The following is a 26,787-nucleotide window of genomic DNA, read 5'->3' as shown; positions in this document are numbered from 1 at the left end:
AGAACCATAATTTGTTTCTAAGGAATGTAGTGGTGGTGGCTCACTGATTAGTACAGAGCGAGCTTATAGGAAGTGAGATTCCCTCAGTGATCACAGTTCAGCACTGGTCTATTGGACTTGATATAGGCTTTTCCCTTTACTCCAAAACAGTGAAGTGCTCAAAAAATCTTGTGGAATAATAATATTGAACTTTTGAATCCAAGCTGATTTAAAATTTTTGACCTTTCACTTGTTTTTAGTAATTGTTTGAAACAGACAGGTTAAGTTTGGGTTTTTTTCTGGTAAATGAGAGATTCTTCAGATTGTTTCCTGCCCTCTTTGAAGGCCTAATCCTAAAATATAAACTAGAGCTTGTGCTATTCATTGACTCCTGAATTTTTTCAGTAAGCATTCTGTTTCACAGAGCAAGGAATCTAATCTGTGGCATTGCTACTTGACATCAGTAGAGGTGATATTATATTCACCTATTTGAGGTATCATCTTTTACACATAAAGATGTTATGTGTAAAAGATGGAAGCTTAATTTTAAATGTTAGGCAGACTCCTGCTGTACTTGATATACTCTACTCTACAGTCAATCTGAAATTGCCTTCCGATTTTCACCTAATTTTAAACATTTGAGTGTGGCAGGATTATGAATCTGTGAGAAGAAACACTTTTTGCATCATTGTGTGCCTTAAACTTTTCACACAATTTTTCACGTTCTGTGACTCCAGGTAAATGGGTCGTGTTCTGTGCAGAACTATGCACAGTTTCCTCTTTCATTCCTGTGTAGAATTTAACTAATGCTTGTTGATTGTTACTGCTCAGATTTATCCCGTCTTAGGAACTGATATTTCATATCAAAATTAGATATCTGTATTTAAAATGTAGATATTGTGTTATAATTTATTTTGTATGGAGATTTGGTTCTTCATATCTATGCCACTGTGAAAGTAGTTAATAGATTTAGTGAGTCTCTTTTAAGACATTTTTGCTTTGTGTTGTATCCCTGAAATATGTATTTATATGTAGAATGTATCTATAAGTATCTATAAAGAGCATGAAATATTTGTATATTTACATATACCTGAATATGTGTGGGTATTTTCTCCATAATTCTCATTTCTTCTGTTTTTGACTTCCATGTGATCATATAGGAGGCACTAAACAGGCATTTTGTAACAGTTATTAACAATATTAGCTTTATTAATATTTCATAATTGCATAGAAAGCTGTTCCAGTGTTGTCTTCATCTGTGCAAATGTACTTCAGGTGGTGTTTGCAGTTTTCAGTGAAGCTAGGCTAATCCAAGTGGTGTAACAGACTAAAGCAAGTCATTGCAATAAAGGAAAGTTATATAGTATTTGGATTTTATTGCAATGAAACCTTAATATTGCCTTAGCACTTTGCAATCTCATAGTTAAACAAAGCATTCATACCTTTATGTAATGATATACCAGGTATGTGTCATTTTGAACTTCAGTGTTCTTGCCTTTGGCAAAATTTACTTAGGCTTGAAAAACTTTTTTTTTGGCATAAATCTGAATATATTTGTTAGCTGCCTTTACTGAAAGTACTTGTTTTGCCCACTGTTTTTTACCTGGACTTTGCTTAGTGTAATTGTGATTGTTTCTGAAAAAGGCTCAGTGAGAAGAGTGCAAATTCTGATTTTGAACAGTGATGGTCTTGTCATCTTTTTCAGTTAAATTGTCAAAGTGGTCACTCAAAACATTTTTCCTCATTACGTATCAATAGCCGACCACTTGAAAATAGTAGTTCAGTTCTTATTTCCCCTAATTTGTTATTCTCTTCTGATGGGACTTCAAAAAGAAATATTTTGGACTGAATGTTATTTATATTGCGTGTTTTAAATGCTGTGTGGCCAGTCAGTTTTTTAAAATTTTGTTATTGCTAATCTTTGTTGAGCTTTTCAATAGTTCAATAAATCAAAGGTCACCCCACCTCTTTGGAAGCCTGATTGAAGATTGTTTATTGATCCTGAAGTCCATGTAGCAATGACACAAGAGAAAGACACAAAGATTCTGAAAATGGACTATTTACAATCTCAATCAGAAAGTAGATGAGATAATTCCAGCCTTTCTGGAATTCCATACCCTTCTTTCTGAAGTCTTTGGAGAGGAAAGGCTATTCTAGATGTCCCTGAACATTTGGTATATATGGTGCAGCTGGATCACAATAATAGGGTGCAAAAGAAAACTTCCAAATCATGAGTGATGAACTGTTTGTTTTAATTTAAAAGCAGTGGGGAAACCAATTTCTTTCTGATCTATTTTTTGATGCCCAGGTAAACATCAGGAAAGGATTGTTGAGGATTTGTATTTTGCATGCTATGGATAAAATTGCTCTTTACTGTGATTTGGAGGCTGTTGTTTGAATAAAAACCTCTTGCTTTTATTAATAAATACATCAGATGGCTGTGTCTTTTTGGGAAAAGATTATGCTAGATATCTTTAGTATGGCAAAGTTGGGATTTTTACAGTACCCTTTCTTTCTGTTGGTGTCTGGTTAGAAAGAGCAACACCCATACCCTACATTCTGTTGGAAGAATCTGTACATATAACTGGTGTTGCTTTATTTGATTTTAGTTTTAATGTATTTCCAGTAATTGCAAAAAGGTAACTTCTGGCCAGTGGTGGTGTTTCAAGTCACACAGTAATGATCTCTATTTACATTTTAATCTTACTTATTTCCAGTTGATTAAAGGCATAATTATCTGTGTATTGCTAGCAGAAGCAGATAGTGGCAAGACTTAGACAGTCAAAATAACAGTTTGTCTGATACAGGTTATTTTGCTTAGGCGGAATACTTAATGCTCTGGTTACCTTTCTGCAGCAATAATCCACTCACCATGTGGTATTACTGTTTTTAGTATTTTGATTTTTGACATGGGTCACTTTGACCAAATGGGTTTGGGAAATGCTGTGTGTGTGATTGGGTCAATATATCTTAAGGGTGAATAATCTCTGGCTTGGAGGTGTGACCTTTTGAGCAGGCTAGAGTGTGTTAAGGAGATTGTTTGTGACTGGTAGTCTGACAAGAGCAGTATTCTGTTGTAATGACAGCTGTGCTTAAGTGGAAGCATCCGCTTGGAAGAGCTGACGGTCTGCCAACAGGTCCTCATTAATTGCTATAAATTACATAATTTGTTTTCTGACTGTAGTAACTATGCTCTGTAGTTGCAATCCAAGAATGTGGCATCATTTGTGGTCTAATCACAAGTAGATTTTAACAACTTTGGTGTAGGAACATTAGAGAAACATGTTGCATAAATATTTTCAGACCTGTCAAAACTTGTGATTAATAACAGGTTACTTGTCAGTTTAAGTGAAGCTGGATTGGTTGCAACTGGGTTTTGGGAAGTCACTCGTTTTAATACTCTTCCTCCAAATAAATGCAGGCTGTCTGCTTCAATTAGATGATTTCTAAAAGTAATGATAGACTTTTTGATATAAAAACAAGCTAACTGTCTAATATATTTTTGATTTTTCTCTCAAATAGATGTGCACTTAGAATTAGAAGAACGGCTAGCAAAATTCATGAGGACAGAGGAAGCTATTATATACTCATATGGATTTGCAACAATTGCCAGTGCTATCCCTGCGTATTCAAAGAGAGGGGATATTGTGTTTGTGTAAGTATTGTTTTCTAATTGTTTTCTTGCTATTTTTAATGATTGCTAAATTATATAAGTGGAACAGTTATTGAATATAAATAATATATTTATTGTTGAATATTTAAAAATACTGCTGGTTTTGATCAAGTATTATATAGTACAAAATTTAAATATTTTTTCTTTGTCGAATATTACAAGTCAGTTATGCTTTCATCTCAGAGGTGGGCACTTAGCTGCAAAAAAACCAAAATAACTTGTGCATTCAAATACTAATGTAATTCTAAGAACTGGTTTTCTTCTTAAATGATATAGTTATACTTGCTTTTTTTCCTGTCTACTGCTGGCTTTTCACCTTTCTTCTAAGAGAGTTGTTCCCCTCATGCCTGCTTGCAGTGGATTACTTGAATAAATATTGGTGCATATTAAAGTATCAGAAGAATAGCTATGCAGAATCAAATAAATGATTTGGCAGGCACAGTGTCTGGTACCTAAGAATAGCCAGTCATGATTTATCTAAGGAAGATTCAAGAAGTGGGAGAAACAATGTCATACTCAATTTACTGTGCTAAAGAAGAGAGTTTGGATTTTGTTTCTATCACATGCAAATGGTTAACTTGAACATTTTCTGAAAATATGAAGCAATACCTGTTTTAAATATAATACCTACTAGTTTCTATTGATGGATTTGATTTTTAGATAAGGATTTTCCCCTGGGAGTATGCAGTGAGTGTCAATGTGGGGCTCAGCTGCCTGCTGTGGTTAAATTACAACACAATGGTACTTTTGATATTTGTCTGCCAAAATCTCTCTGTGGTGCTGTCTTTCCTAAGTGTAAGGCTTGCAGCCTATTTGACCACTTCACAGAAGTTCTTCCACAATTGAATCATGTTTTTTGATTGTCTTTGATTGTCTTCTGGAACAACATTTTTGAGACAAATGACCAGGATTATGCACACATTACTCAAGGATGCCAGTGTACCCTGGATTTAGTTATCTCATAGTGTTTCAGCTTCTCATTGACAAAACATCTCACTGTATTTGAAAGCGGCTTGTTTGAAATTACTGCATTTAGCATATGCAGGTTTGGTTTAGCTGCCACTTTCACAAGATTAGTTGACCTAAGCAGCTGCGAAATTGCATACCCCATCTAGTGGAAATTTGCTGCTCCAACACTTAAAAATGGAGGATAGGTTTTTGGACATGGAGATATTATTTCTCAGAGGATATTAAAATGAAGGGTTTGAGTGTTTGGAGGACTGCAGTAAATGTTACAGGCATATCTTTGTGCTTTTCTTCTAAGACTCAGAGCAAATGAAGTGAGAGGTTTCTGGGATGCTTACTGTGGCATTCTACCAATCAGTGGAGTGCTGTGCTCAAACTGCTGTCACATACAAACAAAAGGATGAGTGTAGATGAAAAAAAGAAAAATACCAAACCAAACCTGCTGGCTTGCTTTTGGTGTCTATAATACATATAAAATTGAGAAGCTTTGAAATGAGTTTTCAAAATGTAAATAAAATATACAGTGCTTTAAAACATCTGCTTTTGTCTACACCTAAGTACAAATATCTGCTCAAAAGAAAGACAAGTCCTAATAGATAACTTTCTTTGAATAATTGCACTGTGTTTAACAAACTTAGCAGGGTTTGCTGTATTTACAGAGATGAAGCTGCCTGCTTTGCTATTCAGAAGGGATTACAAGCATCTCGTAGTAACATCAAGTTATTTAAGCATAATGATATGGCTGACCTTGAACGACTGTTGAAAGAACAAGAGACTGAAGATCAAAAGGTACTATTCCTCTGAAGAAATATTTGTACTTTTTTGTGCCACCTCCCCCACATTTTTTATTGAGTCGTGTAATTGAATGGATGCAGTGCTTAAAGGCAGTTACTTGGTTTTCATAACTCTCTATTGAGCAGTTAATGTTGCTTATTTAAAGTATTTATTTGCATTTGTCTTCTTAACCCTTAGAACTGAGCTCACAGGCATTAGCAGTAGGGGAATATCTTTACAGGCAGATGACTGATGTGAGATAATGTTTTTCTTTTCTTTAAAAACTATAATAGAGTTTTTTTTAATCTGAGAAATTTATGTAACTGTATTTACCTAATACATCATGCAAATTAACTATCACTTTGAATGCCACACTATAAAATCAGCACAAAAATGGCTAGTCCTTTATAGAATCAATATGGTTGATTTTTTTCTCAGTCTTCCCCTATCATGCATTCAACTCTTAAGATGTTCTCTCTCTTGAAAACTTTGAATCAGTTTGATAGCTTGCTTCTCATTCTATCAGTAATGTGAAAGGATGTCCAAAAGCAGTTACTAAGATCAGGATCACAAGGTACAGATAACTTGATTAAATGAGTTTTAAATGAATTAACCGAGTAGCTATTATGATTGTATGGTTTGTTTGCAGAATGCTGGCAAGTTACAGACAAGTGAAAGAAAGCTGATTTTGTGATAAGACTTAGAAAAAATCAAGTAGATAAACTGTCAATCAGCTTAACATCAGTGTAAATCAGTAATGAATCTGATTAATAGCAGATTTATAGATAACATATTAGTTAATGTACCTTCATGGACAATACATTTTGTCAGATAATCTTTACATGAGTTTTTAGATGTGGTTTTCAGACTAAATTGTGCAACACATTTGGTTAGTTGGAGCAGAGTGCTTTGAATTAGCTACATGGTTAAAGTTTCTTACTGTAATTAGCTGAATGTGAACATAAAATTGGTGGGCAAGAGCTTAATACAGACCATGTGTGTATAACTAAGACATACTGACTAGAAAAGGATAGGTCATATCATTAGAGTTGGTGAGGCCTGTAGAGCCTGCCGTGACTAGTTTGGTGCCTACCACATAGAAAAGTTAAATAGATGTTTCTAAATCTGAAAAATGAAAGAGGTGTGACTAAATACCCTTGTTCAGAAAATACTAATAAGGTTCAAAGTAAATAACAAAGGAATGGTATTTTAAAACAGCAAAATTAAAATAATACCAATTGAAATTTATCAGAAACAAATGAAAGATATTTCAGTGATCTGTATGCTATCCAGAGATCAGACAAGGACTTCGTAACATGAGTGTTATGAATACTTTTGCATTTTTTTTACAGAGGCACTACTTGTAAGAAGTTTGTGCTGCATTGTGAATCGTGGTGCTCAAAACACTTGTTGAAAAGTCTTCTAAATGCTTAAACTAATGATGAATATAATAGAGACCAAGATTTGTAGTATTTGTTTTGTAGTTTCTTGGGTTGTCTTTTATTCATAAAGTTCAAATGGATTGGTTATGATTTGTTGCAAAACAAGGCCTCTTAAATCATGTGTAGAAGTCAAAAGCTTTGAAATTATTACAAAAGAAATAAAAATTCAGAAGTAGTCCAGTGAGGCATTTCAGCTTTTGTTATAGATGAAAAATACAAAGTTTAAACTTAAGTACTTAAACAGCATATTTGAAAAAGAAGATATCAAAAAGATATTTAGAGCTTTGCTTGTTTAGTGACAATTGATAGAAATTTAAACCATATCTTTCTCTGAAGAATCCTCGCAAGGCCCGTGTAACTCGAAGGTTTATTGTAGTGGAAGGATTGTATATGAACACAGGAGACATTTGCCCTCTTCCAGAGTTGGTAAGTGGTTTTAGTTTGCCTTTTGAACTGCATGTGAAAGCATGTGGCTAATGAAGTAATAATGTTGTGTAAATAAGCCTATGTAGAAAAGCTCTGCATGCAGTTTGTTTACCTTCCTGCTTTCTCACATGTTTGTGACATGCTGATTACAAACCTTAACCTTGTTTTTAAAAACTTCTGATTAGGATTCTGAAGCTATTGAGACGTAGAAATAATGTCTGGCTGTGGTCTTAATTTTATCCTGTAAATATTCAGTTATGAGGTATGATACTAAATAGTTAAACTAGGTTATAACTAAAACAAAAAGAAAAAAAGTTTTAAAGAAACCTTCACAGAAATGTCAGAAATAGTGACTCCAAGGAAAATACTTGCTATTAAGCATAAAGTGGCTTTTTATGCAGGCTCTATTCTTGAAGAGGATGGAAGAAATGGTGTGAAAATGCATTGTCTTGAAATTACTTGAGAATCTATTAAAAAAAGAGGGTTTTTTTATAAATGTTTTTATGAACATTTATGAAATTTGTTCAGTATTATATGGTGGAATAATTTTGAAGGCTTTTAAAATGTGTTGATGACAGAGCAGAACTCTAGAACTCACTTTTATGCAGTATTCAGAATGCTGTCCTTGTCTTTCTTTACCTTATCTCCCCCATGCATTTTGCCACCAAATTCTGACTTGTGTTTCTTTGTTTTAGATAAAATTGAAATATAAATACAAAGTTAGAATATTTTTGGAGGAGAGCCTTTCCTTTGGAGTCCTTGGAGAACATGGAAGAGGAATTACTGAACACTTTGGAATAAATGTACGTACTTTTTTGTTGTGAATGAGAGATTTGTACAGAAGCCAGTCGAGCAATTGTTTCCTGATGCCTGTGCCATTAACAGATAGTTTAGTAGTGTACAGTACACATTTAAATATAGAGAAGTTTAAAATATATATGTATTTTTAAATACAGTATTTTCTTAGCCATCCCAGGGCTTTCAGGTCTTGGCAGTCTTTTATGTGCTTGCTTGAAATAGTTTTACTTATCTTTAGTGGCAAAGATAACAAAAGAATTTTTACAATGCATAATTCTGTCCTTTTTTTGGACATTCATTTAGATAATGGATACTATCTTTTCCAGCTACATACACTTAAAAGTGTCACTGACGCAGAAATATTTCAGATCTTGGAGTAAATAAAAAAAAAATCTTTCCACTATATAGCCATCCTATTTTGCTCTCTTGCCTTTTAATCCAGTGGGGAAAAAATAAGATAAAACTTCTGATGGTTCTTTCAAAGATGTTGTTGTAGTACTTACCTGCAGATTAAGCCAAACTGTTTTTCCAAGTGTCTGCTTTTTATGGTATTAATGCAGCTGAGGAGTACTTTGGAAATCCAAAATGGTATCCTTGCAGCTGCTTACTACCACAGTCCCCTGGGCTGTGGGGAAGGAAGAAGTGCTTTTTGTTGGCTAGTATTCTAGAGTGGAGCATCTCTCACTACATACTGACAATGTCTGAATTCGGCTTGGAAGTGAAATAACGAATTAGGCTTGGAAGTGAAATAACGAATTAAGAGAATTCATTCTTTGTCCTGTGGTTTTCATTTAATGCCAAACATGGAAAAGAGAAAATTAATTTAGAAAAGGAAACAGTGTTACTGTGATACATGCCAACTGCTATCTGATTAGCTGACTTTTATGTTAAATTCGTTTCCAATTAATTGACTTTTACATTAAATCAGTTTACAGACAAAATCTTTTGGAGCCTGGCAAAAGAAAATATTTGCAACTAACTAGTGAAATAAGACAATTGTGTCTCTAATATTCAGACTATTTTAATTAGGTTTATACTTAATTTTAATCACGTTCTACCTACTATTGACTACAGTGGGGCTACTTATACTCTTAAAGGACACTGCCGCACTAAGTGCATTGTGAAATTTTCACCAGCATCTAAATATTTTTTTTATCTGTGTTCTTCACATTGCAGTGCCTGGAAGACAGAGATCATATGCAATTTATTTATAGATCCATAAATCTCAGTTTCTCAAAGATCCTTTCTGTATTGCTTCAAAATATTATTTCAGTTGTACTTTCATTGTATTACATCATAGTTTGGTGGATATTCTCGACTATTCATGGTAATATGAAACAAGATGTATCTTTAATAGATTAACTTATAGTCTAGATGCAATCCAAAGCATCTTCTAATAATTTGTTAATTTAACTGACAGATTGATGATATAGATCTTATTAGTGCAAACATGGAAAATTCACTGGCTTCTATTGGTGGATTTTGCTGTGGAAGATCTTTTATTATTGACCATCAGGTAAGACAGATCTCTTTTTAAATAGTCTGGCACTATTAGTTACTTATATGTGGGAATTAATTATTAATATCAATTTGCAGACATCATATAGTTGATTATGCAGTATTTGATTATACAGAGAAACTGTCTCGTTCCTATGAAAGATTGGAGACCTACTTTTAAATCCTTAGATGTACCTGTAAGTGTGGAGGAGAGGTTTTCATATATACATGAATTAATTTTTAAAACATCGTCTGCATTACTACAGAATTTTTTTTTTCCTTTTCTCCCATAGCGATTGTCTGGTCAAGGCTATTGCTTTTCAGCCTCCCTACCTCCTTTGTTAGCTGCTGCTGCTATTGAGTCTCTGAATATCATGGAAGATAATCCAGGTACTTAATTCAGGAAAATGTTATCCTTCAGTCTTTCTTCACTCTAAACCAGTAACTTGTGCTTCTCCCTACTTTGATTTCTCACCTTTTTACTCTGTCCTCTTATTTTTTGCTAATTAATTTTACATGCACGTGTTTTTTTCTTCATGGTATTTCCTACTCAGCTTTTCTTCTTAAGTGTTTCTATCTCTTTCCATTTTCCAGCTGAAAATAAGCAAGTTATGTGAGGCTAAGAGGGACACAGATGGTTTTTAAAATCTGTCTTCCCCTATCATGCATTATTTGCATTTATTATTTGCATTTAAAAAGCAAATAAGAAATTTTTATTCTGCTGTCTAGATCTGTGATATGCCTCTTCCTTAAAATCATACTCCTTCAGCACAAATGAAGGAAGAGAAAGTTAGATAGAAACAAATGGTAATATATTTCCTCAGGACAGAGCAACCCTCTCCTTTCCACTTGCGCTATATAATTAGAGGGTTTTCTCCTTCCCTAGTTAGTCAGGTAAGAATCTCAGGAATGATCAGGGTGTAAACTGCCTGCAATTTGCAGGGCCAGATACAGGGTGTTTGTATAGAATAGGCAGACAGAAGTTTCTGCTCTAGGAGTCAACTAGAAAAGCCTTTAAAGGTTCCAACAACCTTGCTATTGGCAGGGACACCTAGACCAGGAGCTCCATCCAACCTGGCCTTGAAAAATCTTTTTGCTGACCAGGAATTGAGCCCAGGCCACAGCGGTGCCAAATCCCAGCCACGAGAACACCTGGGAAAGAATTTTTTTATTATTATTTTTTAGGAAGTGGAGGGTCTGAGAAGCACATGAGGACAAAATGGGCCAAATTATGAAATTGTATAAATTTGGTTTTAACCTTCATTTGCATCAACAGATTGGAGCACATCTGCAAAGATGCAGTATTTAATTTGTGACAAATAAAAAAAATAACTGAGTAGCCTGTGCCCAGTTGTCTGAAGTGAAAGAGAATTGAGAAAAAATTGAGAGTAAGTTGCAGGACTTTTAGGTATAGTGGAGGGTTAGCCTTCGCCAAGGAAAAGAGCCACTTGCAAATCCAGGAGCCACTTTTGTCCTTAAGAATCTGCAGTGAACAGGGGAAAGGATCAGTGAGCAGAATCTGCATGGCAATAGATATTTATGGATATTTACAAATTGGACCTGCCATTTTACATTTTACATTTACATTTTACCTGCCAGTCCCATTACAAAGTGTTTGTCATCCCTTCCATATGGTCATGAACAACAGCAGCTCCCTATGCAGCTGGAGTAATGAGATAAAGGGAAGTAGTGCATTTGTCGAGAATTAAAAGCTTGTAATTTCCTGGCAGAAATAGGAATTGGGAACATTAAGAATAGTAGTAAAGAGACTTATTAGTTCAATGGATATACACACCTTAGTTATATTCCAAATGCTATATTTGAAATCTTAGAGAAAAGTAAAGTACAAGCAGAAAATCTTAAGCCTTTTCTGTTTTGTTTTGGGTTTTTTCATGTTGTTTTGTTGCTGTTTTTTGTGTATAGACATTTTTCAGACTCTCCGGACTAAATGTGAACGGATTCACAAAGCTTTACAGGGGTAAGTGTGGGATTTGGGGCTTTTTTGGCTTTTATTTGGCTATGCCTTTATAATGCCAACTTTAAAGAAACTCTTCTTGCCCAAATCTGTTTCTGGTCTTACAGATGCTTAGACTAGGATATGTACACTCAATTATGTATGTATTAAAGGAGAAAAATTATTCTTTCCCAACTGTCTCTGTTACACTACTAAAAAGAATCCAAGTTTTTAAAAATCCTTTACAGGTTTTGAAATGAGATTATATCTTAAGGCTACTGAGGAAGTCTGCAAACTCTTACAAATCAAAATCTTTAGGAGAGTGTGATAGCTCTCAATGACACAAAGTCTTGATAAACATTTTGAAAATTGTCTAAATAAAAGCATTTGGGATGAAGCTTAGCAGATACCCTTTCAGAGAACTCAGTGCACTTTTCAATCACCTTGAATACAATATTGTTCCTATGTATTTGACTTGAATGTTAAAATAGTAATAAAGCCCCTGTTGTTCTGGAGGCACAGAGAAAATTGCTAGAATTTATCTGAAAAATAGGGTTTAAAATTTCCTAACAATATGCTGTTTTAAAAGATGGGAATACTGACTAACCGCTTTTTTATATGACAGGTTTTGATAATAAAAAGATACAGAAATTGCTGTGGTATTCAACAGCCATTTAATGTGCAGTAATTGTGCAACTGTATTTTACAATTCTTCCTCAGTTTTGTGTGGCATATTACAGAAATTAATAACCTTTAAAAACACTGATACAAATCTCTAATACATGATTGATTATACTAGTTTCTTTGTAATGATACTACCATCAAATGAGCCTGATCTTCTTAAGATGTGTATTAGGCAAGCTTACCAAAGTCTAGAAATTAAAAGTTACACCTGGTAGTGGATATACATTTTTGTGACTTGTTAATTCTGGGGACCAGAGGTCTTGCTTGAATATTGAATACAGATTTTTGGATGGGAATAACTCAGTCCTGAATGTGTGTGTGATGTGTCAGGACAATGACAATCAAATATCAGTCGTTCAGCCAAATTCTAGCCAGTTAAAGCCAGTTAACAACTGTTTCTGTGTACAGATGAGGCAACAATTATAGTCATATAACTAATTTTAGAGGAGCTTCTGACTGACAGATGATGCTGTAAACGGTTTCTAGAGGAAATAATTTGAAATCATAAATCTTGACAAATCTTGCAAAACCCCCTAGCAAAACCTTTTTCTTTCTTATCCCTTAAGTGATAAAAAGGTGGCTTGACCTAGCAGCTGGGTTTTTATCAGCAACTTACAGGCCTAACACAGACATTTCTCTTACATCTTCATAAGGATTCTTTAAGAATTTCTGAATTATAAATACTTTTTGCAAAAGGATGAGTAACTATTGTTGTACAAACTTACTGAAACTCCTTAGAAAATATATTTGCTTGATAACTTTGTTATTTTTATGTAATGCAAGCTGAAATGCACATATTTTGTCTGCATTAATATCAGTAAAATGAAATAGTCATCTTTTCTCACTCACCACCTGGAAAGGAGAAACACTTGTTATCTAGAATTTCAACACATGTCTTCAAGTAGGATGTACATCAAAGGTTTTTTATTTGTTTTAGGATTTCTGGTTTAAAAGTAGTAGGAGAATCATTTTCTCCAGCATTGCACTTACAGTTGGAGGAGAGCTGTGGATCTCGAGAAAATGATGTGAAGTTACTCAAAAGAGTTGTGGATTATGTAAGTGTTGCCATAGTCATTAAAACAGATCATTGCCTTTGAATGTTGATAATGAAGGAAGGCTAGGGAGGCTTGTTGGGTAACTTGTTGAAATATCTTGCAGGAATGCTGCAAGAAACTTAGTTTCTTTGCAGATTATACGGCTCGATTAAAGATCATCCTCTAAAGATTTCTTGCTGCCTATAGTTAGGTCTGTAGTACTGGATTTAAAAATATACATTAGACTATCTACTTCAGGAAATACTTATTTTATGTTACCTATTTTAATGCTCAAATCTGCATATAAAACTGTTGCTTAGACAATTTTTGTAATGTCTTCTGTAATAATAAGGAGAGTATTCTGGAGGTGCATTTTAGCCATTTAAGGTCAACCTTTGCTTCTTTGAGTCTGTGAATTTGCTTTTTTTATGTGTGAACAATCTCATATTCTATATGTAGTATTTTTCCCTTCTTCAATATGCATTGGTTCTTTTTGTCCCACATGAAGATGTGAGGGTTGATGGAAAGCTTTATATATCAGGTGGCAGGTAAACAAGACTACACAACAAAAAGAAATTCTGAAGTTAATTTCCTTGAAAATATGCTTAAATATTACTTAATTGCCTGATAAATATGGTATGTTTGCCTGATTACATGGAGGTGAAAATCAAAGACACTGCATCCTAAGTTGTTTTATGCATTAAAGCTGTATTGAAATTAGAGATGATTTTGCACAACCCTTGCAACCTCCATTTGGGAGACAACTTGCATTTATCTTGACACCAGATTAATAGAAATTAGTTATGTGTATTTGGTGATCAAAATGATATGCTATCAGAAACTCCCATGTTGACTGCTGTATTTTCTTTATTTGTAGTGCATGAATAGTGGAATTGCCTTAACACAGGCTCGCTATCTGGAAAAAGAAGAAAAATGTCTTCCTCCACCCAGGTTAGCAAAAAGTTAATATGTTACTTGATTTTTTTATATATATATATATTTGTGGGGGGTTTTTTTGTTTGTTTGTTTTTGGTTTTTTGGGGTTTTTTTTTGCTATGGCTTTCCCTCTCTTTTCCATACAATGATGGAGTTTTGTTTGGTTAGACTGGATTGAATAGTTGGTTCTTGGAAAAATGGGAGAGGCATCATTTTTGAGGTATATTTTCAGTGACTCTTCCAGATTGTTAGTACCATAAAATATCTGCATCAAAACTACGTGTATCTTGGGGATCAGCATGTAGCCTGTTAGCAGGCACATTTCCATGAGCTGCACCTCTGTAGGTAAAAAAGATAACATATTTCTGCAGTGTATATGGTAGGGTGGCAGAGCGGGGGCAAAAAAGTAGTTTGATCACATCTGTTTAGTCATACATCTTGTTTCTGGTTGAATTTGAATTTGTAAAAATTTCCTTACATATAGTGATCTTAATGTGTTGAAATAAGTACAAAACAATTCTAAAACCGAAGACCAGGAGTAAAGTTTACTGTGTATGTTTCTTTTTCTAGTATTCGAGTAGTGGTAACAGTGGAACAAACAGAACAAGAACTGGACAAAGCTGCATCACTTCTTAAAGAAGCTGCACAGTCTGTGTTGAATTAAACTGCTGTTTTTGGATTCCTCTTTCTCCACATTATCAGGATAAGTGTTTAACACTGTATAGTGACTTCCAGATTCTTCCACATTGAAACCTGACTAACAAAATTGTTCTGGAGTGGTACAAATGCAGTGAGGGGAAGAATGCTGAATTTTGGAGACGGTGAATGTTCCAATTCAAACTCTACCATTTACTAGCATTACTTAAAATTGGATATCACTATTGCATTCATTACTCTCTCACAAGTTAGTATAAAAAGTTCTAAATTTATTTCCTCAAGCAGTTAAACATTCTCAGAAATATGTATGAACATTCAGTTTCACCCCAAAGCATGTAAAATGTGTTGTTTTCTCTCCATCTTTTCAGAACGTGGGAACTTCAAATAAATTTCAAGGAATTATCCTTCCCCACCTTCCAAATGAAAATACACTGTTCCTAATACTGCCAAAAGTATAACACATTAAGAAATCATTTTGTGCTATATTACGTCATTTATTATTGAATTCTAGGAGAGAGAACCTTCAATTCTTTTTGTTTATATATCTTTCTCTAACCATTTTTGGCAGCCAGGTTTTAAAAAAGCCTGGCCGGACAGTAAATTCATATCAAATAGTGTTTGCTTTTTGCATTCCATATGTAATTATATGCATGTTTGATATTATGGGTGAGGTTTTTCATATTATTAACTTTAAAATATCAAAAGTCAAACCTCTGAATTGTGGAACTGATGTAATTCCAGTGTAGTATGTTCAGATAAGGGACCTTTGTACCAGTCTTGAAGAGGAATAATAGGCAACATGGAAAATGAACCAAAGTTTTGAAACAGCAACTAGATACTAGCTTAGTCAAACTACTTCTAAGCACAAAAAAGATGCGTGCTTAGTTTTATGTGTAAACATCTATACCTTAGAAGGGAAGACTCAGAGATAGTACTAAGAGTTTAGATGGTGCAAATACTACTGAAACATAACTCAGTCTGTGCACATAAAATTCCCAAGTAACTTGAAAGTAATATTTGGAGATTTTGCTGTCAGGATTTTAAGTAAGCACAGATGGACATTACATATATGGACACTTTACTTCAATCAGGAAACTGGTAGGGAACTATGTACTTTTTTATAAAACAAAAAGTACAGCGTTTTATTTCACAATTTTGCTTCAAGAACGCCTGTCTAAAAATTTTGTATTCTGCCTAGTATGTGTTGAGTTGTTTTGTACTTACGTGCCTTTTTGGTTGCTATTAAAAGGATTACAGGACTATTTTTGAGAAACATAATTATTAAATATAAAGTTAATCATGTTTGATTCAGATTTTTACTTACACAATTGGATTTTGTAGCATGGTCAACCATATATTGTTAAATATTCTACATTAGGTGAGCACAGTCTGTGTTGCCTCCTGGTCATGGTTTCTACGCTGGCTTTCAAAACTTTTCATCTGTGTACAGTCAGATAGAGCATCTTAAGTTGTGTTGGGGCACTTCTGTGATGGTTGACATTTTGAAATAGTCGACTCATTGTCTGTGCTATGTAGTAAAACCTTCATCCCAATGTGAAAGAGTATCCCTATTACACTGACATTTATGTTTTCTTTGTTAACTGTGAGTAAAAGCCAGTGAGAAGCCAACAATTTAAAAGATAAACAAATGTGCAGAATGAAACTGACTCCCATTTTACAGACTAGAAGTGAAGTGCAGAATAGTCATCTTGGAGACTCTCAGAGACTGTGAGAAATGGAAATTAAATGTTACTGCTCTACTTCGAGGTTTTGAGCCATTTTTGGCTGGATAATTGAAACCTGAAAATTCAAGTGAAGTCAAGCCTTTGATGTATAAATTTGGAACAAATGAGGTGCTTTGATTCCAGTGCAGCATATTAAATGGTTTTGGAGTTAAGATAAACCTGGGAAGGTAAGAAAAATAACCATTGGCATTGAAATCCTAGGTTGCAGAACCTATTTTTCATTCTGTCATTTTATTTTAGATTGTCTGCAAATGGGGTGGAATTTTTGTTGTGCTTAAAGAACTAGCAGTAATTTTTAGGTACATGGATTTGTGTTGTTTTTGTTCTTGGTTTGTGGGATATTTTTGCTTTTAAATGAAATAATGACAACTAAAGTAGCAAGGAGAAAAGTGAAATTTCTAGCAATTTCAAAGCTAAGTGGTTCTGACAAAATAAAAGTTCAAAAATGCTGCTAAGAGATGCCATAATCTGATTCATTTGACAAGCACATACCCACCATGAGAACACTGGTAAAACTGCCTTTGTCCTTTTTTACTGTTTACCAGTAAATAGGAAAGTATAAAGAAGCATTTAGATCACAGTAAAGTGAGCACCTTGGTTGATAGCAGCTGAAGCGGTCTTGTAACGTGTGTTCTACTGACAGGTTGTAGGCATGGTTTCTGTGAGAAATTAAGACACTTACAAGATGTAACTGGTGGAGAGGGATATCGCTGGTCAGTTCAAGCATGTTTGGTTCCTCTTCATTTTGACTTTTTTGATAAATATCTCTGTCATGGAGAGCAGATGAAGAAATGGGTGGCTCTGGGGAAAAATGTGGACTGGGGCTAGGGAGACAGCAGGTGATTCTGATTAAACTTCTGACATGAAAAATCAGCAGCCTGTTAAGGTGCTTAACTGCCCAGTGCTCTTGGCTGATAAATATATGAACAATTCTGTGTTAGTTGCTTTGTAGTTACATTTGGATAAATTGGTATTATTTTTCCATCCATTTCTTCAGATGCGGGCATGAGACTGGAGTTCAGTGTAAAGATATTAAGTAGGATACTGTGAGATGAATCAAACACAAGGACCTTATCCCAAATTTCAAAGTAAATTTTGAAAATAAATTTTGTTTCAATTAATTTATGTATTTCACTTTGCCTCGTACTTGGAACAGAGTTTCAGCTAAGTGGATAATAAATCCAGTATTTTAAATAGCAATCAAAAATAAATTGTGAGTTTTTTTAATTGACTATTAATATCTGGTAGTTGAGAAGTAGGGCATTTTAACTGTAAGAAGTCAGCCATTTATTAAAATTGTCATGATGAAACCAATTTTTTACAATATATGAGGATTGGGATAGACTGGAAAGAATTTATTATTTTAAAATATTTTACCTTGAAGAAACATGTCTACATGATATATATATTCCTATTTTAAACAAAGAGATTTATTTTCCTTGAGTATTTAAATATAATTGATTCCTATTTGTGTAGTGTTTCGTGTTTTTATTGGAAAAACTACAGATGCCTTTTCTGTTTATTATAGTAATCATTATTTTTGGATAGGAGGTGAAATGCATAAGGATGGTATTAAGAAAGAAAGAGACGTATGGCTGAATAACTTTGATTTTATTTTTTTTTCCACTTTTGAAATATGAACCCAGTCAGTGCACAGAATGGTGTACTGTCTCCTTTCTGTCACTCCATCTGGACTTTATTATTTTAAACAGGGTTGTGGGGTGTTGGCATTCACTGATCTATGAAGTTGCTACCGCAAAAGTGTCTTGCATCTTAAGATGACTAGAGAAGTGCACATGTAAATATACAGAGCTATAAATGCTGCTTAAACAGAGGAAATATTTACAACTAACACAAAGCATTTGTACATTAAAATGTTTCAGTGTCCTAATAAAAGGAAATGTCTGGATAACATTTCTTCTTGTGTTTTTATGTTCTTTGGCAGTTTTTGTGGTAATAAGGTAATGGACTTACTCTGTCTTGCTTGTTGATAGATTTTCCAGATTTTGGTTTCCTGTCTGTTGTGTACTAGGTAATTGCAAAATATGTGTAGTAGAAGTCACAGGAGCTACTAAATCTGCTGAAGAGTACGTATCAGGGAAAGACAATTTCTACATGTCCAATTTCTAATACTTTGGTAGCATACACTTGCTGAAAACCACAGTTATAGGAAGCTAGAAAGTGGGCCAGATACGGTTTTGTTGTGACTCAGAACAGAATTCCTGGTGTATCAACAAACTTGAGTCCAGATGACATGTGCTCCAGCTTTGAGACACCTTTACAGAATAAAATATTTTATGGATAAGATTTCTCTAGCTTCCCCTTAGAAGTGTTACCACTTAGTTCAGTATGCTGTTTGCATAACCAAGTTGCATTCTGCAGCAGGGGATTCAGAGCTGGCAAAAACCATTAAGTATTGGAGCGAAAGGAATAGCTTAAGTAGAACTGGAAATATGTAATCCACTGTTTAACTTAGATTTTATGTAGGCCAGAAATAAGTGATTGTCTCACTCTAATCAGCATTTGTCAGACTGTGCTCCTGTTTTGGTATCCATAATTCAAGGAGGACCATGAAGATGACCCTCTCCAGAGGGCTGGATGCCCTGTGAAGAACAAAAAGCTGAAGGACAATTTTCCTGTTCTTAGGCAGTGTCTACAAAGATGGCAGAAGCTCTCTTCATAATAAGCCACGTGAAGAATAGAAGGGGTTATATAATCATAAAATGGGTTGAGTTGAAATGGACATTGAAGATCATTTAGTACCAACTGCCATGAGCAGGGGTATCTTCCACTAGACCAGGTTGCTCCAGGCCCCATCCATCCTGGCCTTGAACAGTGCCAGGGATGGGACAGTAATCCATGGATTACATGGCAGGATAATAGAATAGAATCATTAAGTTCGGAAAAGGACCGCTGAGATCAAACACCGCCATGTCTACTAGACCGTGCCAGTAAAAGACACATCCAGTCATTTCTTGAATGCCTTCAGGGATGGTGACTCCACCACCTCCCTGAGCAGTCTGTTCCAATGTTTGGCAACCCTCTTCATGAAGAAATTCTTTCTTAAGCCCAACCTGAGCCTGCCTTGGCACAGCTCTTTACCAGCTTGGCAAGCTAATGAGCAAAGATGCTCTTCTCCTTGTCTGACAGGTGGACCCCACCAACCCCCAGTAGACCTGGTTTCTCAAGGTGAGTCACATGGAACATGATATGTACAAGTTGCATAGGGAAAGGTTTCATCTTGACATAATTTTTTGATGATGAGGAGAATGGTCAATCACTGGAAAACAACCTCCTTGTGGATTACAGGAGATTTTCAAGATGTGGGTGGATAGGGTGCTAAATAATTTCATCTAGGCTCCCTTTCTCACAAAAAGTTGTACCAGATGAATTTTTGAGGCCCCTTCCAGCTTGGCCTGTTCTGGGATTCTGTAGTTCTGTGACTGTAACTCAGAACAGGAAGTGGAAATAATTTTTCACACTTGGTCTAATTAAAATTGGATTTTGTTTGGAACAAGCCCATTGTTTATTCCCAATGTCACTGTAGGTGTTGAGAGCGTACATGAGCAAAAATTTAAACTCTGTGCATTACAGTAAGTACAAGTTAGGTTGATGACTGAGAGGATATAAGAATGTAATGGAACACCAGCTCTTCATGATAACCTGAGTAGTGATTTGAATTCCTCTCATTTTTAGTGGTTTGGACTTCTTCTTTCTTTCACATAATGAGGTAAAGAAATGGCTGTTCTCAACAGTTATTGATGAAAGATCAAATACAGGGTTTTTTTGTTTTAACTTTGTCCAGGATGATATTTTTTTAAAAAAACTAGTCTCAGTTCTGTCTATCATGTTTGTATGGAGTAAAGTTTTGCCTTAATGCCAATGGTGAATGTGAATTTTAGCTATAGCATCTAAACAGGCAACAATACTCCTTTATCTTTGTATGCAACCTTTAGGCTTAAAATGTGGGAATATTTAAGTGGCCTTTAAAGAAGCTGATAGTAAGGAATATTCAGTGATAATAAAATTCCTATGTATGACAGTTTTGAAAGAATATTTTTTGGTGAAATACTATAGGTCTGTTTTTATCCATCTTTAGATTTTCAGACAGGTTACATACACAGATCCAGTACTAAATAGTAATCTGCATTTGCAAGAATAAATTTCCTGACTTCCTTATGGATAAAAGAATAGGCATGTTTAGTTTTACTAAAGTTTGCTTATTAATTTTTTCTAAGAAACAATTTGGAAATACATTAATTGTTCAACTTCAAAAACTGCTTAACCTTGATTGCTATTTTGAGAATAAGAATTTAAAAATGGTTAAGTATTTTAAAATATTAGAACTTTTGAATAGGTTGCTTTCTTGTTCCTTGAAGCTTTTGCTATTTCCTGCATTTTTGTTTTACATTCATCTTCCTGCTTTTTTCCCTTCATTTTTCAGGACAGACACTAACACTAAATGCATTGCTAGATGCTTGAAAATTGCACAAGTAATGAGTGTTTGCTTCAATATGATGGTACAAATTGATTTGTTTGATGATACTTTGTTAGAAGTATTTAAATTAACAATATATGAAAATATAATGACCTGTTTCTGTGGTGCATAATGCTGGTGAATGCTAAGTGTAATTGGACGTCTGTGGAAACAAATACTCAAGGTGTCAATGATCACCTCTAGGTACAGATGGCCAGTTTTTCCATTTAAATGGGTTTGTTTTTTTCCAATTTGAAACCACAGAGTTTAAGTGTTGGCAAAATATCATAGCTGCATTGCCAGATATGCTGGAGTTACAGGTCAAAAATGGAAAGATTTTTTTGAATACTATGAGGTGAAGAGGGTGGAAGATGGTGTTTTTACAAAGGTGGAATTCGATAGTATTTGAGGAGTCTTCAATTTAAACACAAAACACAAGTGCTCATTAGATGCTGGTTAAGAGTAAATAAGTTAACTGCAAGATGCTGCAGTAGAGCTGCAAGTGAAGGAAGTAGCAAGATCCTTGTTATCATTGATGATGAGACTAAACAATTGTTAAAAGTTAACAATTCTGTTTATAGAATTGTTGCTCATACATTGTTGGTTCCTTCAAAGCCTAGGTAGTAACAATGTACATTGGAGAATGGTGAGCTTGTACTGTGAATTGTCGCATAATCAGAAACTTTTTGCAGGATAAAATAGCGTCTTACAGCAAAATTAGATGCAGCTGCATCACAAAGAAACTAGCAAATGAGTGAAGTTACATATATGTTTTGCAACCTGAGGGAAGAATTTGATGTGTGAGATAAGTGGAATTATTAAGTATTGATATATCTTTCTATAAGTATATTTTTATGCCAGGCTAATAAAAGAGATCACAGAATATTCTGAGTTGAACAAGACCAACAAACATCATTTAAGTCCAACTCCTTGCCCTGCACAGGACAGCCCCAAGAATCACACCATATGCCTGAGAGCCTTGCCCAAATACTTTTTGAACTCTTGTCAGGCTGGTACTGTGACCATGTCCCTGGGGAGCTTGTTCCCCAGCCACCCTCTAAGGGAAGAACCTTTTCCTAATACCCAGCCTAAACCTCCCCTGACACAACTTCAGGCCATTCCCTTGGGTCCTGTCACTGGTCTCTACAGAGAAGAGATCAGTGCCTGCCCCTTCTCTTCCCGTTACAAGAAAGTTGTAGACTGCAATGAGGTCTCCCCTCAGTCTCTTCTCCAGGCTGAACAGACCAAGTGACCTCAGCAGCTCTTTTAATAGCTTCTGCTCTAGACTCTTCACCTTCTCCATTACTCTCCTGTGGACACTCTCTAATAGCTTTGTATTGTTTTTATATTGTGACACCCAAAACTCCCCCCAGCACTCGAGGTGAGGGTGAGAAGAGCAGGACAATCCCCTCCCTCGCCCAGGCTGGTGATGCTGTGCCTGATATCCCGCAGGATACAGCTGGCCCTCCAGGCTGCCAGAGCACTGCTGACTTAAGTTCAACTTGCCCTCAGCCAGGACCCCCAGGTCTCTTTCTGTGGCACTATTTTCTAGCATCCTGTTCCCTAGTTTGTACACCAAGGGTTGATGTGTCCCTAGAGCAGAATCCAGCCCTTTCCCTGTTAAATGCCATACAGTTGGTGATTGCCCAGTCCTCTGATTAGTCAAGGTCTCTGCTCAGCCCCTCAGCCTTCAAGGGAGTTGACAGCTCCTCCCACTGGCAGACTTGGTGTGTCTTTGAGTCCTGAATGCTAGTCCTTCATGGAGATATTGAAGAGAGCTGGGCCTAAGGTGGAACCTTGAGGAACCCCAGTAGCAACCAGTCATCACCCTGATGAAACCCCACAAAAGCTGTTGAAAACAGCTAGACAAAAAACTTCACCTTAACCTCCTAATAGTTTTGACAGCAATAAAGGTCTATCAAATGGCAGGGTTTGAACAAGTTCTGGCCACTTCAAGCCTTGAAATGGAAAACCCCTTAAAGTTCTGCATGTATGTACTGCTTTAGCCAAAGAGATTCTTTGTGCAGCCAGCAGGACCGAAGAAATATTTAGTGACCTAACTCATGGATGAAGGAGGTTTTGTTGTAACAGATGATAAAATGGCAGCAAAGCATTTGGCTTTGGTGCAGGTTACTGTGGAACTGTTCTTGAGCAGCATGAAACTTGCACAATGCCCAAGCTGTTTAACATTTGAGTATCTTACTTGGTGACCTGAAGGGACTGGCTGGCACAGCCCATTACTTTCAGAGAACAAGACTAGTCTCAGAAGAATCTTAGACTACTAGTACACAATGTTATGTGTTTATCTATCATCCCTTAAAGGGGGTATTGATGGATTTGAGGAGACAAGTGGATGAAGAGGACATAATGTACCCACGAGGACAGGCTACATGAATTCACACAGAAGTATTTAAATTAACAAACTTGGTGTTTGGCTGCTGAATGATTACATTGATAATATTTCCCACTTTTCCACACTCAAATGTCTAAGCAATATGCTCAGCAGCAAGTATAGATATTTTTGTCAGTTAAATTTATTCATTTTTATAAGTCCTTGAAGAGACTTGAAATGTCTCAAGTGACTGGAATGGGAATATATATTATTACTTTGAATTGGTGTCCTGGGTTGAGAAATGTAACCAAAAATGTGTATTCTATTTTCATCTGTTGAAGCCAGTTGGGAGATACTGTTCTTTATCTCTTGTAACTCTAGGGGTGGAAAGAGGGGATATGCCCTCTGTTAATGGGACACCTGATAACACCAGATAAAGCAGTGTCTTCTCTCTGCCTCCACCCATCCTCCTCCCAGGGACATCACCTGTGACTGGGCCATTTAAGGCCTCTCACATGACTGATAACATCACCTCATCCCATTGTGAGATGCTCTACACAGTGGGAGGAACCAAAGCCTTTCCACAGGATAAAACCAGCAATCCCAAACACCAAGGGAGCCTGTTTCCACTGGATTCCCAGAGGAAGACTGGACCCTTTCTTGAGGATCATCTCTACTTCAATGGAGCCACAACTGTCACTCTGTGAGGACTCACTTTGGGCTGCTGCCAACACCCTGACCAGCAGGGTGTCAGGTTTGCATTTTGACTCTGTAAGTGGTCCTTTGTACTATTGCATTTGTCTTATCTTATTTTTATTTTATTTTTATCTTTCTTGTTGTTTGCTCTCTCTCTGTTAAATTGTATTTCTGACTTGGAGTCTCACTGGTTTTGCTTTCAAACCAGCACAAGTGGCAATTGTTATCCTTCTCATATCATAGCCTATTAGGAAGAGTGCTCTGCAGCAGAAAGAATATTTTTTTTGTGTTAAAGGAATATTTAGCTGCTTGTGGTAAGTAAAAATAAGTAGAAATGCATGTTTTTGTGATACAAGAGAGAAAATACACCTTTTCCCCCCTCTTACTGCATCTCCAATTTTTCTTATACCAGCAAAGATGTATCATGTGAATGACAAGCCATGCAAATCTGTGTTTAGCCTTGAAGCAAATGCAGTTAAACTTCACCTGCAACTGCTTTTTTGAAGACATGTATATATGTGAATTTTGTTTCAGGATCTGCAAAAAGAAGCACATACTCTTGCATGTTATCAACAGCTGAAATTTGTGATATTGAAGTTTGACCTCAGGGATGGAGGTTTGCCAGGCAAGCCTTTATCAAGTGATGACAGTGGTCTAGCAGGCTGTCAATTCAGTCATATAGGGGAAGAGAAATTTTAAAGCTTGTTAGGAGATCACATGTCATTTTCTTTGTATTTATAATCAGTTAAAATAATAATTTGTGTTAATGCTCATTTTAAAGTACTAAGATGGACCAAGTTTATCATTAGCATGGGAGAATCCTTAAAACATAAGGGAATATTTTAACATTCTGAAAGAGTTTGACTTTACTGGTCTTTTACGTGTAAGCACATGAAACGTGATAAATGAGATAGTTTTACTCATGCTTGTGTCTTATCTTTAAAATTTACATCCTGGATGGGTTTCTGTCTAGCACAGGAATACTACTATCCAGAATATGTGAAGAGTCATAGGATTTTTTTGTAGCAGAACTTCTTGAAACTAGTAACTTGCCAGGTGGTTTTTAATAGAAACGTTTTGCTCATTTCCAGTATTAGCCAGGTAAACACACTGGCTCCATATCTATAGAGAGCAGCTAAATCATGAGATATGCCAGGCAAGTTTGATGCACTGTGTAATAATTCTGAGTATGTAGAATCCCTGCTTCATGGAAGTGACAGTATTGGTTTCCAGTGAAGCTACAGTTTCACTGGTTTTGTGCATTTATTACTGCTGATACTCACCCCATAAGGGAAGTAAACTGGTGATCTCACTCTGTGCATAAATTACTGTGTTTGATCTGCCTGCACACCCTTTAGCCAGGTAAACCATATACAAATCTAATACTGTAGGATTAAAGCATTTTTAGTATTCTGATCCTAATCCATAAAATGTAGGTAAGACTAAATGTGCTGAGCATTGATGTTGTGTTTTACCATCACAGTACAAGTGTGTCTAATTCTGACTGCGGGTGTGAGCCCTCTTGGCCAACTGCACAATGCTGAATCTCTCAATACTTATCCATAGTTTCCTTTCCAATGCTTATCCACTTGTTTCCTTTTCCATGCATCTTTTGCAATTATTTATCATCCTGAGTTAAAATAGCTTTTCTCTTGTGTAAGCAAGACAAGACTTACTTTTATGATTTGTCAGAACATCTTGAGAAATTTGAAGGATAGGAGCAAATTGATAATGATTATTTTGTGCAGTCCTATTGTTATTAACTGCTGCAGTGCTTGGCTTGAAAACTAGTATGGGAGGCAACTGTAGTATAACAGCTAGATCAAGAAAGCAATTCTTTTACCCTCAGGCAGGTGGTTGTGTCTTTGACCCAATATAGCTTCTTTAATCATTGAGCTACACATCAGATCTGAGAAGGCTCCAGATGGAGACTGAACCTACGACCCCCTGACATAAAAACATCTATGATACCAATTACACCATCTGTTGGTCATAAAACCACATTCTCTATCTTTTCTTGGCTCTTGTGTTATACAAAAGCTGAAGGGTGATATTTGGAGCTGTTTGAGTTTATCCATGCAATTTAATGCAAAACACATTTTTTCACAGAGAGGGAGAACAAAGCACAATAGCACTAAAGTTCAATTTACATTCTCAGTCAGTGAAAACAAAAATGAAAATAAAAAACAGTTGTCTGAGTCATTATTTATACCCAAACTGTGGCTTCAATTGTAGACTTTTCACAGTTCTTGTGATTCAAAAAAACCACCAAAAACCTTAAAAAACAACTTCTACCACCATTGTCCCAGCTTCTAGGGCCCTGATTTGAAACAAGATCTGTAATTGTAAATAGGAAATTATGGCAGGATTGAGGAATATGCAGATCACATTATTAGCCAATATGTGCATAATACTATACTTAGGAATTTATGTTGGATGGTAGTGTTTAGAAATGTGTATTATCTGAGTGTGGAGTAGTGAAAAGCTGGAAATCGAACCAGTACCCACATACGACTCTGCATACCCTCAGAATTCCACTGGATGTAGGTCTTTCCTGTCTGATCTTTCTGCTCAGGCTCATCAAACGATTATTCAGAAATATTTAATAGACTTTGAAATGGCATCTCAAATATCAGTAAAATAGTTAGCTCTAGGTGATTTATTCTGGCCGTGAGAATAAGAAGTGAAGTACTGAAATACAAGGTGTCATGTATTAG

At 35.6% G+C, this 26,787-nt stretch overlaps 1 protein-coding gene across 1 annotated transcript in view; it reads left to right on the top strand.

Annotated features, from left to right (window-relative positions):
• Window positions 1–18,479, top strand: part of SPTLC1 (serine palmitoyltransferase long chain base subunit 1) — a 32,842-nt gene extending 14,363 nt beyond the window's left edge. Inside the window, exons 6-15 of the mRNA XM_063422649.1 lie at window positions 3,502–3,634; window positions 5,278–5,407; window positions 7,171–7,260; window positions 7,956–8,063; window positions 9,479–9,574; window positions 9,849–9,945; window positions 11,479–11,533; window positions 13,131–13,248; window positions 14,105–14,178; window positions 14,734–18,479. Of these exons, the coding sequence (XP_063278719.1) occupies window positions 3,502–3,634; window positions 5,278–5,407; window positions 7,171–7,260; window positions 7,956–8,063; window positions 9,479–9,574; window positions 9,849–9,945; window positions 11,479–11,533; window positions 13,131–13,248; window positions 14,105–14,178; window positions 14,734–14,827 (995 nt within the window). The 3' untranslated portion in view covers window positions 14,828–18,479. The remainder of the gene's footprint in view (window positions 1–3,501; window positions 3,635–5,277; window positions 5,408–7,170; window positions 7,261–7,955; window positions 8,064–9,478; window positions 9,575–9,848; window positions 9,946–11,478; window positions 11,534–13,130; window positions 13,249–14,104; window positions 14,179–14,733) is intronic.
• Window positions 18,480–26,787: the final 8,308 nt, after the last annotated feature.

The sequence above is a fragment of the Prinia subflava genome, chromosome Z, assembly GCF_021018805.1.
Source record: "Prinia subflava isolate CZ2003 ecotype Zambia chromosome Z, Cam_Psub_1.2, whole genome shotgun sequence".
Lineage (NCBI taxonomy): Eukaryota > Metazoa > Chordata > Aves > Passeriformes > Cisticolidae > Prinia > Prinia subflava.
Note: the sequence above shows the minus strand (reverse complement) of the source record. Positions and strands in the feature narration are given on the sequence as shown.